Source organism: Kogia breviceps, chromosome 1, assembly GCF_026419965.1.
Source record: "Kogia breviceps isolate mKogBre1 chromosome 1, mKogBre1 haplotype 1, whole genome shotgun sequence".
Classification (NCBI taxonomy): domain Eukaryota; kingdom Metazoa; phylum Chordata; class Mammalia; order Artiodactyla; family Physeteridae; genus Kogia; species Kogia breviceps.
Window position 1 is genome coordinate 22,499,025 of NC_081310.1, and position 17,551 is coordinate 22,516,575.

General features: G+C 51.4%; 1 protein-coding gene and 1 long non-coding RNA gene across 2 annotated transcripts in view; one reads left to right on the forward strand and one right to left on the reverse strand.

Moving 5' to 3' along the window:
- The window catches only part of TMEM63A (transmembrane protein 63A), a 33,639-nt gene that overhangs the window by 6,325 nt on the left and 9,763 nt on the right, over window positions 1-17,551 (reverse strand). Inside the window, exons 5-18 of the mRNA XM_059065726.2 lie at window positions 16,306-16,369; window positions 15,316-15,353; window positions 11,942-12,084; window positions 10,928-10,979; window positions 10,467-10,575; window positions 9,624-9,694; window positions 7,521-7,601; window positions 7,160-7,283; window positions 6,934-7,067; window positions 5,496-5,633; window positions 3,706-3,859; window positions 1,717-1,823; window positions 1,488-1,574; window positions 949-1,011 (exon numbers count right to left, since the gene is read on the reverse strand). Coding sequence (XP_058921709.1) covers window positions 949-1,011; window positions 1,488-1,574; window positions 1,717-1,823; window positions 3,706-3,859; window positions 5,496-5,633; window positions 6,934-7,067; window positions 7,160-7,283; window positions 7,521-7,601; window positions 9,624-9,694; window positions 10,467-10,575; window positions 10,928-10,979; window positions 11,942-12,084; window positions 15,316-15,353; window positions 16,306-16,369 — 1,365 coding nt within the window. The remainder of the gene's footprint in view (window positions 1-948; window positions 1,012-1,487; window positions 1,575-1,716; window positions 1,824-3,705; window positions 3,860-5,495; window positions 5,634-6,933; window positions 7,068-7,159; window positions 7,284-7,520; window positions 7,602-9,623; window positions 9,695-10,466; window positions 10,576-10,927; window positions 10,980-11,941; window positions 12,085-15,315; window positions 15,354-16,305; window positions 16,370-17,551) is intronic.
- Window positions 1,471-2,810, forward strand: LOC136793796 (uncharacterized). Its single transcript, XR_010839576.1, has 2 exons — window positions 1,471-1,590; window positions 2,078-2,810. It is a non-coding gene; the product is annotated as an uncharacterized lncRNA (long non-coding RNA).

The following is a 17,551-nucleotide window of genomic DNA, read 5'->3' on the forward strand; positions in this document are numbered from 1 at the left end:
CACCAGGTGTGCGAGCTGAGCGCCCCGAGAGGGAGAGGGGCCCGTGACTGAGCAGAGACGGGGCTCAGGACTGACCACGGACTTGGCCATCTGGAAGTCACTGTCAACCTAGACCCGAGCTGGTTGGGTGTGGGTGTGTCTGTCTGTGGCTGCCAGCTCCCAAGTCCTCAGTTGACCCAGCGAGAACCCATTTAAGAAAATTCACTCTACCCTTTCAGATAAGCACGGCCAGGCTTCCCTGTGAACAGTCCTTTGGAAAAGTCTATCTTGAACATTCGGGCCTACATTAGGACTTAAAGTATAGTACGCTAGGGGCTGGGGATGAATCCCAGCTCTGTCTCTTAACTAGCTGGGTAGCCTTTTTTTCTTCAGCATGTCTGGGTCTCAGTCTCCTCATCTGTAAAATGGAAATAGTCAAATTTCTGACTCACAGCTTGTTTAAAGATTAAATGAAAAAAAAAAGAATCAAGCATTTAGCAGAGCATCTTCTTAAATAACAGCTATTACTATTAAGTGGGTTCGGTACAAGTTGAAAATACTAACGAGGACACACGTTAGAAATAAGTTCAACTCCTCTCCCCTAGCAAAAATAATCCTGGACCAGACAGTCATTCTGGTTGCAGTGTTAATTATTATTCTCCTTCCCCCCTCCCTGGCACCACTGAGACCCAGCAGTTCCTTCTCCCCAGGCGGTTCTGTTCTCAGTAAGTAAGTTTCAAAGAATGAATGACAATATGCCACGAATTGAGTTTCAACCTAAAAGATTAACCACATTTCTGCACTTGTAGCACAAAGTGAGTCAGTTCCCCTGGTGCAGCCCCGCCAGGAACCTGTAGTGGTGCGGGGAGTCCACAGGCCCTGAAGGACAGACAACCCTCCCCCCCACTGCAGCCCCAGCCCCAGCCCCTGGGGGGCGCGGCTCCAAAACTCTGCGTGGCTGATACTTACTCCAACCTGATAGAGGCCTCAGAGGAAGTTTTATCAAAGAGCCACCGGAAGAAAAAATCCAAACTGAAAGAAAAATGAATCCGGTAAGAACTTATTTCCAACAGTCCATGTGATCACTGCATATGTTTTCATTTTCTTCTGCTTTCTGCTTTTTACCAAAAAAAGAGGCCAAATCTCAAGATCTACCCTGGTTCTCTAAGATGCTACTTATTATACCGTAACTACCGTAACTCATCGGGGCCTGCTTTAACAGAAACTTCCTTCCTCAAAATAACCAAAGCCATGATTAGACCCTCTCCCTAAGTGGAAGGTCCATGGTAAGTTTCATTTTCAAGCTTTTTTTTTTTTTTTTTAAGGCAGAAAGATCATATCTCTGGAAGAATCAGTGGGCCAGCACAATTGCATGCCACGTGAGTGTGACAGGTTTAAATGTTGTCAGGAATTTGCAACCACTCCCAAAGCATCTGCATCTTCTTGAGGACAGTGTTCTCTGTTGTGACCCTGGTTCTGAATTCAGAGCAGGAGGTGGTAATATGTACCTGGTGAGGCCCAGGGAGGGCAGAATCAGCACCATGAAGATCAAGAATATGTAGACCTTGGTCATCATGATTCGGTTTTCCCCTGACCTGCAGGAAGTCAGAGGTGAGCCCTCACAGCCCCTCAGACGCACCGGGCGTCCCCAGTAAGGCCCCTGCTGTATGCCCGTCACGCGGGCGGGGAGGGGGCATCAGAGACGCCCCCCTCAGGGGCGAGCCCCAGGGAACTCACTTGGTCCAGTGAGACTCCAGCAGCGTAGAGTAGTAAACGGCGGTGGGCAGCAGGGCTGAGAAGGACCACAGGAGGAGGGTTGGGAAGAACTGGCTGATGATGGGGTCCTAGAAAACAGTCCATAGCAGAGAGAGCTGTGAGCCCTGGGGGCTTTGCGCCATGACCTCTTGGCATGGTGACTCAGTGACCTCTGGGATTTTGGTCACTTCTGTCCCCCAGAACCAACATTGTACCTGGTACAGGGTAGATAATGTTGGCTGAACAGACAATAACAGCACCTGACATTTGTACAGTGCTTAATTTTTCTCATTTTTATTTTTAAAAATTTTTTGGCTATGCTACGTGACATGTGGGATCTTAGTTCCCCCACCAGGGATCGAACCTGTCCCTCCTGCAGTGGAAGCATGGAGTCTTAACCACTGGACCGCCAGGGAAGGCCCTGTATAGCTCTTTAGAGAGAAGAATGCAACTTCACATATAACTGAACTCCACTTGTCTCACTGACCAGAGAGATAACCTCCTCCATTCTGTATAGAAAGCCAACGACGGACGCCAAAGGAAGACAGAGCACTGACGGCCAGGGCCCTTCCCCAGCCGCCTGCCCACTCAGCTCCCACTGGCCCAGTCGTAGCTTCCCAGAACTGCTTCGTGTTTGTTCCCGATCTCATCTATGCCTGTTGTACTGGTTATTGCAATTACATGGTTCGATTAACTTATTACCTTCTCTGATAAAATGAGCATAGCAATAGAGAGATTTCTTTGAAAACTAAGTTGGATACATTGGAAAGACTTGATAAAGGCCAATTTCTCAAAACTGCTGAATTAGATGAGAGTGAATTAACTGTAAAAGACCAAGGGAAATGAAATCTAGGAGGTTTCTATACTTTGAACGGCTTTGCAAGTATCTTTAAGTTCTTGCTTGACTATAAGAAACCAAAACTAGAATCACAAACAATGAAATAAGCGTTGTTTTATATAAAATATGCAAAGGGGAAATCTAATCAGCAGATCCTTCCTCAAAAGAACAGGCCTTGACCATACATCAAAAGACTGGCAAAGGAATAAACATGTAGATGCTTTAAATCTAAACAAAACTTACGTATTTTTTATTATCTATTGAGTCATTTGATCATCACAACGGCCCCACGAGTATAACATAGCAGAGTGTTACAGAGGAAAAACCAAGGCTCAGAATTCATCAGCTAGGGCATGACAGAGCAAGGACCAGGCCCTCAGGCCCTCCAGCCCCCTGTGCTTTCCCAGAGTGTGATTAACCAAATGCCAAGTGGAATCGAAAAAAAGAAAAGGATGTGGAGTGATAGTTCAGCAAAGCCAATTATGGGAAACCAAGTAGATGCCATTTTAGGGAGTGTTCAGCTGTTATCAATTCATCTAAGATCCTTAAAAATCATTCATTACCTATCGAGAATAAGTAACTCTACAACAGGATTATCAGAAACTGAAATATAGAAAGAAAAATTGATTCATGATCCCGCCACCCCAATCAGAGAAGTGCTCTGCATTCTTTGCTACCCACTCCCCGTAGCAGCCAGCCTGCACACACATCGCTATAACCATTGCTGAGAGATAATTTTATACTCTGCTTTTGTCGTAAAACCCCATGTCTGCCACAAAGTCTATACAGTTTTTAAATGGATGCTTAACAGTCTGTCAGACTGAATATACCTCATTCAACTCAAATTACCCCTATTTAGATGGATTCCACTGTATCTATGTCTCTATAGTAACACATATACACACACATATACATACACATACATGTATACATAAAGTATATACACATATGTATATCTACATAACGTTACTATAAAGACATTGTAATAAATGTGGCCATGCCTGCTCAGGGCTTAAAAGTACATGAGCCTAGTGACATGGCCTCCTGGTTCAGTGGCCCCCACGGCTCTTGGTCTCGTTCCTCCCCCACCCGCCATGCCCTCTTGGGAGAGGCCCTGCAGAATGGTCACTCACATTTAGCGCATGGATGGGTTTGGTGACGTTGAACTTGTCCATGGTGGACAGGATGATGGAGGGTGTGGTCAGGAAAAACAGCCCCAAGGAGAGAGTGAAGTTGATGCCCAGCCATTGGAACCACCAGCGGAGGCCCTGGATAGAGAGGTTCTTCCTGCAGAGGGGAGGACACGGGCCTTGGAGGTTTATCTCTCAGGCTCTGGCCACCTATGACACCTACAGTGCCCACGGCTTGCATGAGTCAGAAGGTCAAATTTAGGCAAGGCAAGAGACTAGACTGAGGGCTCTGGCTGAGGGCCCATCTTGACTTTGGGAGCACAGGCAAGTGTCCTGCACTGAACTTCAGCTACAGGAAGGTCAACTTTGGGGTCCCTATGAGCTCAGAGGGAAAAGAGGTTATTTGCAGCTAGAGTCTGGGAGCCAGAACCTACTCAAAGAGATGCCACGAGCCCCCCAGCAGACCAAACAAGGCTCCAACATGGCATTTTTCAGACATACTAAAGACACGTGACTCCCCACGGGGCCGTGAGCTGTGGTGTGAGCTGGAGGGAGGCGGGGGACAAAAGCAGAAGGCCCAGCTGGAACCCACCCTGGCTTCTCACCCCACCAAGAGCAGGCCGACAAGTCAGTCCCAAGTTTAGAAAGCTCAGTGAACCAAAGAGCAGAAGTGCCAGGGGCTGAAGTACAGCCCGGTGGAGATGAGCGCCCAAACCCTGCTCTGGACCAGGAACTGAGGCCGGGCTGGATGGCGATCCATGCTGGGGCCTCTGCTGGGCTGTGCTCACCCTCAGCATCGTGCTTGAGGCTCCTGTGGACACAGCTCAGCTCACCAGCTTGTGCCCCAGGCTAGAGAGGCGGCTGGCACCTAACCCAGGGCCGCACTGTCTGATACAGCAGCCTCGAGCCACAGCAGGCTACTGCGTGTTGAAATGTGGCTGGTCCAAACAGAGATGGGCCAGAAGTGGCACATACACGCTGGATCTCAAAGATACTACGTATGAAAAGGAGACTGTAAAACATCTCAGCTTAAAAAAATTGATTACATGTTGAAGTGATAATATTTTAGATATAGAGGGAGAACTCTTATTAAAGTTAATTTTAACAGCTTCTTTTACTTTTTTTTAAGACCTGTTTTTTTGTTGTAGTTTTTCTTGGTGTTTTTTGGCCTCGCTGTGCAGCTTGCAGGATCTCAGTTCCCTGACCAGGGACTGAACCTGGGCCATGGCCGTGAAAGCCTGAAATCCTAATCACTAGGCTACCAGGGAACTCCCCAGTTTCTTTTACTTTTTTTTTTTTTTTTTTTTTTTTTTTGCGGTACGTGGGCCTCTCACTGCTGCGGCCTCTCCTGTTGCGGAGCACAGGCTCTGGACGCGCAGGCTCGGCGGCCATGGCTCACGGGCCCAGCCGCTCCGCGGCATGTGGGATCTTCCCGGACCGGGGCACGAACCCGTGTCCCCTGCATCGGCAGGCGGACTCCCAACCACTGTGCCACCAGGGAAGCCCTCTTTTACTTTTTTTAATGTGGCTAAAAGGAAACTTAAAATTACATACATTGCTCCCATTATAATCCTACCAGACACTGCTGATACGGGGGAGAAACACTGGAGTGAAGTCCTGGGTGTGGACACACCACCCACCCCCATCACGCCTCCCACCCCCGGCCCAGAGGGGAGCAGGAGAGTATGAGTGTCTCTCTGAGTGCCAGGTCACACCTGTGCTTCCAGGTGACTTGGGCAGCCCTGCAGGGCTCCCAGGCCCCATTCCCGCCCCTTGCCGGCCTGGGGGCTCACCAGCAGATGTCTTCGGGGTAAGCGGCGAAGCTGACCGTCCACTTGGAGATGCAGAGCTCTCTGCTGTGGGAGGATGGCTGCGGGTCACTTCTGCACTGAAGGCCCTGACACTTGCAGGCGTTGAAGTCCTTCAGGATGCTGCCAGGAAATGTAGAAATGGCCAGGGTCCAGACCCCTCGGGGTACCATATACCCACAGAGCAAACAGGACCGTGTGAGAGTGGGATCCCCATGGCACAGGACCTTTGCTTTATTATCAGTTTATTATACTTATGCTATAAATTGTGCTATGAAAGAGATGCCATTCTTAGCACATTATGTGCAGAATTTTGCATAATCCTCAGGACAACCCTCTAAGCCGGGGATTACCATTCCTATTTTACAGATGAGGAAACTGAGGCTCTCAGAGTTAGGTTTTGCACCCTGTCTGTCTGACCCCAGCTCCCATGCTGTTGGCATTGCCCCAACATAGGGCTCCTCCTTGCGGCCCCACTCTGCCCTGCCCATGAAGCCGGACAACCCGCTGCCAGGCCCGGGGCCTCACTTTTCCACTCCCTCACCTCCTCCCAGGCCCCATAGCAGCATCACCTGCATCACCTACGACTCCAAGATGCCCCTCCCTAGTACTCCCATCCCCACCCTCTCCACTCCTTCCCCCTTTAGTCTCCCACAAAGAACCCACCGGCACCCCTACTCCTGTCTCAGAACACTCTTCCTCTTTCCACTGGCCTCGTCCCCGCCCCAGCCTCACTTGAGAGTCTGCAAGGCACAGCCAGGAGTCTGTTCCCAGGGTTCACGAAGCCCGAAGCAGGGAAGGCAGGGGAAGGGGCATTTGCCGGGCCAACTCCTTTCCGTCTCCCCCTACCGACCCCATCCCCTGCTGCTCCCAAGGCCAGACGCCATGGAGATCCCAGGCATGAGAGCGTTTTAGGAGCTAGAGCTCATGCCAAGGTGCACTATGCAAACCCACTCCCTTGGGCCAGGCTCTCAGCAGCAGCGGGCATCCTGGAGCGCCCAGAGGCATTCCCCCACAGCAGCGCATTTGCAGGGAGATGGGAAGGCCACGCACAGAAGGAAGATCTGTGGTTCCAGAGTGGGTACATGAAAGAGGGTGGCATCCACCCCACCTGGCGAAATGCTGGGTCACAGAGGCAATGATATCCCTGGGGCAGCTGGGGAGAGCCCAGCAGTGGGGTAAGGCCATATCAATCCACGAGGGGGGGTTCAGCTGGAATCACCCACGCCCAGCTGTCACACAAACACCGGCCAGGCTCACCAAGGGATTGGGTGCGGATGGCTGCCCCCAGTCCCGGCCACACCGCAGAAGGAGATGGAAATGCTACAAACAAATCCCAGCGATGGCGGTTCAGCAGTACCGTCTCTATCCAAGAGGGACGGCAATTTATCTGGAGGCAGACAAGGAACGTGCCCACACTCACTAGGTGGCCATGGACTTTTCCTGGAAGGTGACGAAGGCCATTCCCAGGGACTGGTCCTGGATCCTGCATTCCTCCTCCGTGATCCTCTCCGTCAGCCTGTCCTTCATGCGCGTGTAGTAGGAGATGGCGTCCTCCTACCAGAGGACACATCCCCTTGTGATGACGTGGCCCTGTGCAGGTCTCGGGGGACCCAGCGCCCACGTTCCTGGGGGGTGTGGGCCCTCACCCACTCACACCCCTTCACTTCACAGCAGCAGAACTGGCCGCAGGGCTTGGGGTTGATGAGGGTCTGCTGGCCTGTCTTCACCTGCAGGTTTGTGTAATAGGTCAGGCTCTTCTCTGCCTTTTTTCTGCAGTGGGAGGGACAAACGTCAGACTCGCAGTCCTGTGGTGTGACTCACAGGCCCCACACCCATCATCGACCACTGGTCACACCAACTTTCTAGACAAGAAAGCAGCGGAGCCACTCCGCCCCGCTAGGGGATCCGAGGCCAGCAAGGAAGGAGGATGGCATCTCAGAGGGAAGGGGTCAGAAAGATGCAGGCCAGCTCAGCCCACGCCCGCCCGCCCTGCCAGCCCTCCCTTACCTCTCCTTGCACAGGTAAATCAGCTTGGCCACGTTGTAGCACAGCTGGACCTCCACCACTTCACACGTGGGATACGCGTCCCTGCGCCCAGGGCAGATAAGAAGCAAAAGATAGGCATTGGAAAAGAGAAACCCCCAGGCAGGAGAGACACCCCCCACGCCCCGCAAGAGTCCAGGGGTGGCAGAGCAATTACACGGCTCATTTCTGTGCCAGGGGAGACCTCTTTCCTCTTTGTCTTTTACCAAAGGGGGAAATTTTGAAATGTAATACAAAGAGATCCTTTTAAATAGCATGAAAGTAACTGCCTGAAACTGACAAGTTTATACCCACTTGGCTTTAAATCAGTCAGTACTTCTCCTGAAGAAAAAAAATAACACTATTCATTACCTCCTCTACCCATGCAAAGGAGTAAATTTATTGTTTGCTCTAGGTCATTTCCACTCTGGACCATCACTGAAATCCTATTCCGTTTGTGACCCTTTTGAAGATCACAGACCTTTTTGGTCTCACGAAAGCAAAGGACCCTCAGCCCAGTAAATGTCTACACGTGCATTAACAATCATAGTAAAATACTGTAAGTATGCTGTATGTATACTTATTCTTGGCCAGGTACTGTTAGAGCATTGACTTATTTGATCCTCACCATAACCTGTGGGGTTTTTGTCCCCATTTTACAGATGAGGAAAATAAGCGTCAGAGAGGTAAAATGACTTGTGCCCAAGATCACACAGCTAGTGAGTGTCTGAGCCAGGAAGTGAATCCAGGCGGCCCAACTCCAGGGCCTATGCCTGCACCCAGCATATGACGCTCCCTCACCATATACGCGAGATCCTATGTACAACTCCTGGGCATTCCTGAACCGTGTAAATCCCCACCTACTACTTGCCAGGCACTGGGATGGAGCCTGGATAAGTTTACATTTTAGTGAGAGAGAGAGAGACACAGTCCACAGACATGTCAGGTAGACAACTTCAGGTCCCGTTAGGAGCTCTGCTGAAGAGAACAATGGTGTTAAGTATCCCTGCTACAAGGCAAATTCACACATCAATCCCCATGGATTGCAGCAGCTTCACTAAAAGGGCTGCCTGAAATAGGAGAAAGTGTGATTCAGCGTTTGTAAGGGGAATGAGGACTTTTTTTCCTTTTTAAGGTAATATATTAAGTGGAGCTACTGTTGCCTAACAGGCAATTTGGGGGAGCTGTTTCAAGGAATAGAGAAAAATGATTCCAGTACCCAGTGTTTATACATAGAAAAATATTTCTAAAATACTTAGAGTTTCTAAAAGAGAGGTGAGTCAATGTTTTAAACATTCAGTTTACAATTCTGTTTACACTAATAACTTGCTTAGCTAGTGTTCTTCAGAAATAGTGCAAAGCCGAGCCATAGACAACCCCTAATCCATACTACACATTAATGACTGTTGATGAGGAATGAATATAGACTGAAACCTCAGCTCCCTAGCCCAGGTTCAAGCCCTCCAGCCCAGGGTCCTGGGAGCCTTCCCGGCCTGCTCTCCCCCGACCATCCCCTTTCCTGAAGCTCCATGAGATGCCCTGCATTCATTGCACCGTACACACAATTTCCTCCTCCCAGGAAAGCCCTTCCTCTAGCCTCCCCCTGCAGGCATCCCTGGTGCAGGTGCCAGAGGAGGCTGCTGGAAAGCAGGTTCTGCGGGGAGAGCTGTGAGTGAGCTCTGTGAAGACAGGGCTCCGGACGCGGAGTGCTCACTCAAGAGACACGTGCTAAGCAGGAGAATGAACCACGAAATGCAGCGCGGGGCCCAGGTCCCTCCCCGCCTCCAAGACTGCAGTCTCTCAGGTAGCTCTTACTCTGCAAAGCTGACGCTGAGAAGCCCCGCGTGAAGTGTTGTTTCTGTGAATCTTTTTCTCTGCCCCTGAGCTCTCAAGATGTTTATCTGCCCCACGCCCTGGCCTGTATTCTGGCTACTGCGGTCACGTGGGCAGCCGTGGCTGCTGGCAGAGGACGTACCACCCCAGCCCCGGCCCTCACAGCCCCATCCGTGGCTCTGTGGCTGGGCCAGGTCCCCCTGGGGTCTCTCTCCCCTTCCCCCCACCCCCCCCAGCGGAAGCGGCCCTGCTCACCGGAAGTGGCTCTCCACAGTCTCCTTCGTCGCGTCTCTGGGGAGTCCTGTGATGAACAGGGTCCGCCTCACCTGCCGGAGAAACACACCAGGGAGAAAAGTCACCAGGGCAAGCCAGTCTGCCAGGGCGTCACCCTGTCCACGCCTCCCCAAGGAAGATGATGGGGACTCAGAGGCTCAGGTGCTCGCCTTCCTGGCCTGACAGAGCCTGGAAGTCTCTTCTTTACAGAGCATCCTCTTCTAGGCAGTCAAGAATAAACTTCCAGGGACTTCCCTGGCGGTCCAGTGGTTAGGGCTCTGCGCTTCCACCGCAGGGGGCACGGGTTCGATCCCTGGTCAGGGAACTAAGATCCCGCATGCCACGCAGCGTGGCCCAAAAAATCCATTTCGATGAGCCTCCTTTATATGACGAGAGACTGAGAAAGAACCCAGAAAGGGGAAGTGACTCAAATGAGATCGCACAGCAGATCAGAGGAGGACCCAGGCCTGGAACCAAGTAATAGAAACTCCCTCTCCCCCCCCCCATCAAGTTATGGGTTGCAATGAGAGAGGGAACTGCTCTCAATTCAAACTTCTTGGAAGTTACTTAGAATCAGTAACTACAAGCCCAAACCCCACCGATCTAAAGGCTAGTTGGCAAACTGGGGGGAAATAGCCAAGTCCTAAAACAATCAACCAGAAGGAAATTTGTGATGCCGATTCTGAGCACACGTGCAAGCCTGAGGCCCCTCCTCACGCTCTCTGCCGTCGTGGTGCTGGGGAGTAAGCCCGGTGCCACCCCTCCCCAGCTCCCCCCCGAGACCCTCCCCAGCACATGCCCAGCCCCCCACCGCCCCTTACTCACCAGGTTCTCCTCTTTGTACTTGATGGACTGGGTGTGGTGCCGCATGAAACCCACAGTGAGGAGGAGGTAAAGGATAGAGAAGATGGTGTGCAGCCAAAGGAGGTTGTTGCTGGGGGGGAGGGGAGGGACACCACCTGCCATCAGGGCCGCGCTCCCCGGCAGGGAGGGAGGGTGCAGGGCTGGGCTTGGTTACCCTCACGGCACTGAGCTGAGGGCACTGTCCTGCCAAATGAACCCCAGCTCCACGGGGGCCCTCTGTGTTTCCTAAAACCCACTGCAAAACAACAGCGGCCTGGGGCGTGTCCATGCCCATAGCCCAGCAGCGGGCACTAGCGGCGGAGAGGCTTTCGGACGTTAACTCGCTCACTTTGGACGACCTCGGGCCTAGCCGGGGCTCCAGAATCCGCCCTCTCCTCGGCCTCACCCATCAGCACCCTCACGCCCTCCCGCCTCGAACTCACTCAGTCTGTAGGTTGGCGATGGTCGTCCTCCCAAAGCTGTAAGGGTCTTTGTCTGCAGAGAAGCACAGATACTCAGTTGCAGGGTCACACTAGGGAAGTGGGAGGGGGGCAGCACAGCCTTGGCTTGTGGAGCTCTAAGGAGGAGGAACATAAGATGTCCGAGAAGTCAGAGGACTGTGACGACCGTCCAGCCTTCTCAGAGCTACACCAACCAAGGCCTCTGCTTTATTTAGTTATTTATGTATTTATTTATTTATTTTTTTGCGGTACGCGGGCCTCTCACTGCTGTGGCCTCTCCCGCTGCGGAGCACAGGCTCCGGACGCGCAGGCTCAGCGGCCATGGCTCACGGGCCCAGCCGCTCCGCGGCACGTGGGATCTTCCCGGACCGGGGCACGAACCCTCGTCCCCTGCATCGGCAGGCGGACTCTCGACCACTGCGCCACCAGGGAAGCCCAAGGCCTCTGCTTTACTCCAAGATGCTCCTGACCACTTCTTCTCAGCCTACCATGTGGGTAAAGTCAAAATTTGAATTCATCTTGCTTTGAGATGCTCGTGGCATTCCTTGAGAAATCTAGAAACACCCTAAGCTGTTCCCCAAACCCAGGCTGGGAATCACTGGGCGTAAGAAGTGGATTCGTGATGGTGACGCTGGATTCCTGTGGGTGCTTGGAAATAGAATTCCACACCCTGCTTTTCACTTGGGGCACCACAAATGTCTTCTGGATCCACTACTTGTGGCCTCCTGATTCGGGTGGGGGCGGGAAACTATAACACACACTCTGAAAGCCCCTGGTCTTATCAGTCTTGGAGTCTTCCTCCGACTTCGGTATGAGGGGCCCCAGCTCTTGGCCCAGATCTTTAAGCAAATGGAAAAGTTCAGAGGGTCACCCTGAGACCTTCTCACATCTCAATTTGAGCACGAATCCTGGGGTTCTGATCCACCACAGTGAGGCCCCTTCCCCGGGGCTGCTGCTCTGCCTGGGCCCAACTCAGGCAAGATGGGGAGTCCTTACCCAGCAAGCTCCCCGAGAGGTTGACGGGCAGGATGACACACAGAGACAAGAAGCTGACCACCACCAGCAGGCAAATGATGTGTCTCTGGAACGACAGGTAGTGGATGGCGTCCTCCCCACACCACTCCAGGATCTGGTCATCTCTGGCCAAGACACACACGGATTCCTAATGAGTAGTGGTAACAGGCTGGGCCCTTTGGGCCTGGCACGGAGGATCTCATTTAACCCTCATGACCGTCCGTGAGGTAGGTCCCAATGTGATCTCCATCTTTTTAAATATGAGGAAACAGGTGCAGAAAAAGCACATTAACTTTTACAATCATCCAGCCTGTAACAGCAGAGCTATGACGTGAACTCCAGAGCCTGCCTCTCAGCCCTCGTCCCATACTCCTGGACGAAGGAACCCGCCACTGCTCCACTTTAGGTCTCTAGAAACATTTGTGCCCACGTTTGTGTGTAAATACAGTTTTCCCTCCGCCCTTTCCTGCATCTATGGACAAGCAGAGCCACTGACAAGGGGGGTGCTGAGAACCTCCTGGGCAAAGCTGTATGTGTCCAGGCTCATGGCTCCCACCCTTTCCTCCCATCTCCTCCTCAGGGAAACTGGGAGACAGAGGTGGAGCCACTGCTTTATTTTATTTATCTTTTAATATGTATTTATTTATTGGGCTGTGCTGGTCTTAGTTGAGGCGTGCGGGATCTTCGTTACCGCCTGCGGATCTTCATTGCAGCACGCGGGATCTTTAGTTGCCGCATGTGGGATCTTTTAGTTGTGGCACGCGGGATCTAGTTCCCTGACCAGGGATTGAACCTGGGCCCCCTGCATTGGGAGCATAGAGTTTTAACCACTGGGCCACCAGGGAAGTCCCTGGAGCTACTGCTTTAAACATTCTAAGGCTCAGCCCATCCTGCTGGCCCTGCCTCTTCCCTGTGTCCCTGCTGTGGCCCCAGAGGTGGGGGGCGACCTGCTCCATCCTTTCCCACCCTCGGTGCTGTATTTGGAGGCTCCAGGTCATTTGTGGACCCAGAAGATTCTGGGTTCTGACAGCCAGACTTCCATGCTACAGAGGGAGAAGGGGGGGGGGGTGTCTCCTGCTTTCCCACTCTCCTGTCAGGGAGCTACCCTGAGGATCCCGCTTCCAGAAGGCAGGGAAAGCCCTGCACTGGGAGGAAAGAGCTCAGGGAAGCAAGGGCCACAGCATAAAAAGGCAGGTGTGAAAGGTGTGGCGCGAGGGCTCTGCAGCCAGCCAGACAGACCACAGTGGACTCCAGCTCAGCTGACTCTAGAGAGGGTCACAGCACCCACCTGAGGCTGGGACCTAAAGCAGGGAGGCTACTACCTGCTAGCTAGCTGGTCACTCAGCAGGTGCACAGGAGGCAATGAGGATCCAGGCCCAACACCGTGCCTGGTGCCGGGTGGACGTTCGCAGTACGCTTGTTAGTGTTACTCCTTTTTACTGCTTACCTGAAGGACAAAGCTCTGCCACTGACTACACTGTTTTCACTTCTAAATAAACTACCAAAATGCGTATACTTTGCCACAATACGTGCTTACTAAAAAAACACTGGTGAAGATTAAAACCAGTAAGTGGGACTTCCCTGGTGGGCCAGTGGGTAAGACTCCACGTTCCCGATGCAGGGGGCCCAGGTTCGATCCCCGGTCAGGGAACTAGATCCCACATGCACGCCGCAACTAAAAAGATCCCGCATGCCGCAACTAAGACCCGGTGCAGCCGAAATAAATAAATAAATATTTTTTTAAAAAAATAAAACCAACAAGTGAGCAATTTGCATCAACAATTTTTTCTTGAGCTACACCACTAATTTCCCTATCTTGCTGGGAAAGGCAATTTGGAAGGAAACTGAGAGGCCTCTTTAAATGTCAGTTGTAACGCTGGGCGTGAGCAGCTGTTAAAATTTAATTGCAGCCTTAAAAAAAAGTCAAAGCGCTGTCCTTTCTGTGGCAGGAACAGAAGAGAAAAAACAGTGGGGGTTGAAATGGAAAAATATGTCTGATACGTACAGCATTAAAATGACAAAGCAGAATACGTAGCTGTATGGGTATGGCCCCACTCGATGAGAAGTGAGGTCCACGCGGAGAGGGCTGGAAGGGGACGTGGAGTGATAGAAACAGTGGGTGTGGACTGCAGTGCAAACCGTCAGCAGCCTTTGCTTAGTTAACGTGAAGATGATGAGTCAAAGCTTCTGGCTTTGCCCCGCGCGATCGAGGCAGAGAGTGGGAGGCACAGCCCAGGGTAGGGGAACGGGCTCAGTCCCAACCGGCGGTGGCACGGGGCGTGGCTGAGCAGAGGAAAACACGCCGAGGGCATCTTTCAGAGGCAGGGGTAGGGGTGACTTCAAAGTTCTTCCTATTAATTCTGTTCTGTACGTGATGGATTTTTGCACAGAACATGCATGACTTCCAACACCCAGAGGAAATGCTGACATGATTTTGGAGTGGGCAAGCCTACCTCTCCCACCTCTGTCCCCTCCTCCCTCCCAGAAACCTCCCCTCCTGCTCCAGACCAGAGTTTACTGGTTTCTTCTGCACAAGTTGCCTCCTACCAGTTCCCCTGGGAACAACTCTCACCAGCCTGGACTGTTTATGACATGCTCATACGTGTGAATGCATTTGAACGAGACGGAGCAGGTGTTACTCTCAGCCTGCTTTTATAGCTGGGGAAACTGAAGCCCAGAGAGAGGGGCTTACCCAATGTCCTAGAACTATCACATTTCATCACTTCTAAGATGTCATTTTCATATTTCGACACCTCTGAAATGGGGGGCACCCTGGGATCATAGCCAATCACAGCATAATAGGAAGCATTTTCTCATTCTTGGTGCTGTGCGTCTCACAACGCTGGTTTCTCAGATAGAATGCAATACGGCCGCAAGCGGCAGAGCTGAGACTTGCAGCTTGGCTCTGCCGCCACATGCAAGGGGACTAAGTGCCTTATAATCACCAAGCACCTCTTTCAGGATTTCTCTCCAAAGGGCCCAAGTTTTAAGAAAAAAAAAGGAAAACTTTTAACCAAATGAGCTGAATATATTAAGCAATCATTATTTCTCCACTTTTCACTAATTCAAAGACATGACACTGCCTAGAAGAGCTTCCATCCAAATATATCCGTGTTAAATAGTACGTAGATGTAATTCCTGCCTAAAGCAAAAAATTACCTTTAATTAGCTTGCACAGGGGCTCCCTGAGCCACCTTTATTCTCAGCCCCCAAGTATAGCTTTGGGTCTGAAGTGAAAAGTATCTGAGAGACTCCAGCTCAGGATCAGGCATCTTGGCTCTCTCCTCCTGATTGGCCGAACACCCAAACAAACCCACCCAGACAAAGACACCTCCAGCCACCCGCGCTGTACTCACTGCAGGCGGAAGATAGCAGTCAGCCAGGGGCAGCATCCCTGGAAACGGAGAACAGGGATTAGCTTCCAACAATCTCTGTTTTTTCGGAGGCAGATATAATCATCATCTTTGACTCTAAACAACCATCTAACCTCCCGTTTTATAAAAAGCCGTGCTTTGGCCCCAATTCAGCAAGCAACCCTCTTGTCCAAACGCGACAGCGCCGGTGTGCTCCCAGTCCTTTGTAACATGCATCCTGTGCCTGGAGATCTTGTGAAAGCCTCTCAAGTTTTGACAATTTGTGGAATTATACAGGCTCCTGGGTCAAATGGTGCAACTTGAATGGAGAGCTGATGAAAGTTCAAGGCCACTCTGAAGAAGCTGACCGGGGGCTTCTGTTTGTTTCAAGATGACTGAATGAGATGCAAGACAAAAGCAAGGAACCAAGCCCACTCAACTGGACAGTTCCCTGGGACGGGGTTTAGAGAGGGAAAGGGTTTCATGGGTTTTAGTGTCCGTCGTATCTCTTAAACCTGATACCCCTTAAAGCTGCACTATCACCCAGCTGGGAAAGACAAATATTTGCTCGTCGTTCATTTGACAGTTACTTAGCACCTTCCCGGTGTCAGGAGGTGGGGAACAGGGCTGGATAAGATTTGGTTCCTGCTCACAGCTGGCTCATAAGCTAGCAAGCAAGTCAATAATTAACTGTCACACAAAGCCGTTAAGTATGATAACACAGACAAGAGCTGTAGCCAGGTGCCTGAGAATTAATCAAGTCTCACGATCCTGGATCACCCAGCTGCCATCTTTGCTGTGGTATTTCCCGAGTTCAGGTGTCTTTGTCAAAGCAGAGAAGAGCTCTCACCAGCAGGTGCCACTCAAGGTCAAGGGCATTGAGTTAGCGGCTCAGCACGAGTACGACTGCCCTCTCCCTGCCAATTCATTACTGCCCATCCTTGCAAGCCCCCATCCCACAGCCACAACCATCCCTGCCCCTTAAATACCAACCAGCTCGCTTTCAAAGTCCTGCTGCCCTGAGCAGGAAGATGACAGTCTCTGGAATCTGGACTCACTAGAAACACAAAAGGGAAAAATGGCAGATAATTCTTTTAAAAGGTCTAAAAACTTATGTCTAGTATCTCGCTGCCTCTTAGAGCTCAGGACAAAAGCTACTAGTGCTCAGTGGCTCGGACAAAATATAACTCACCCCGTGAAAAATGTAGGCAAGGGCATCGACCATTCCAAGGTTCGGTGAGACATCTAACTCTATGTTACGTGGGATGAATAACAGGAGGTCAGGGCATCAGTGGACCATCCTGTGCTCCACACCCTTGAACCTCAGCCCTGTGACGGGTCTACGTAAAGTGACTTCAAAGTGTTGCCTGTTTACAATATATTTCCCAATATAGCAATAAAACTTGGAATAAATACTGTATTTGATCAAATCTAAGACACCACTGGTTGTAAAGGGCACAATTATTTTTTGAACCACTAAGAAGTAAAGGATGCTGTCAATTAACTATGATCACCATTGATAATGAGTTGCACCCAATTTCATAGATGAGAAAATGCCAAAAATGCGCATTTTAGACTTGATGAACTGGGGCAGTTTACATTGCTAATTTGGGCAGATCCTTTCTTCTGAGTAACCCATAAAAACATCCCATGCGCTGTGAATTTGAGGTGTTTGCAATATGCTAAGTTCTGCTTTTCTCTCTTGTTTTCCTACTCCTGGCTTCACCATCCCACTTCTAATGGCATAAGGCCTGGTGAAGCTCAACTTCCAAAGCCTTTCCAGAGAACTGCCTCATTTGACCTTCACGGTAACCCTACGGGCAAGGAAAGGCAAGAGGAAACAACCCAACGAGCTCAGGGTCCTGACCAAGATGACACAGCCACGGAAGTGTGGAGGCTCCTGATTTCCAGGCGCTCTGGTCTGTTGCAGTGCTCAGCCCTCCTAGGAGTGAATGTGCCAAAAAATGCGCCAGGTGTTTCAAAAGTTTCCCCCCTCACAGTGCAAGGCTGGCACACAGCCGAAGCAGAGGCCCCAGCACCTCAGCCCAAGGTTAATACCCTTGGGCTCGGGGCTTCCCTGGTGGCGCAGTGGTTGAGAGTCCGCCTGCCGATGCAGGGGACACGGGTTCGTGCCCCGGTCCGGGAAGATCCCACGTGCCGCGGAGCGGCTGGGCCCGTGAGCCATGGCCGCTGAGCCTGCGCATCCGGAGCCTGTGCTCCGCAACGGGAGAGGCCACAA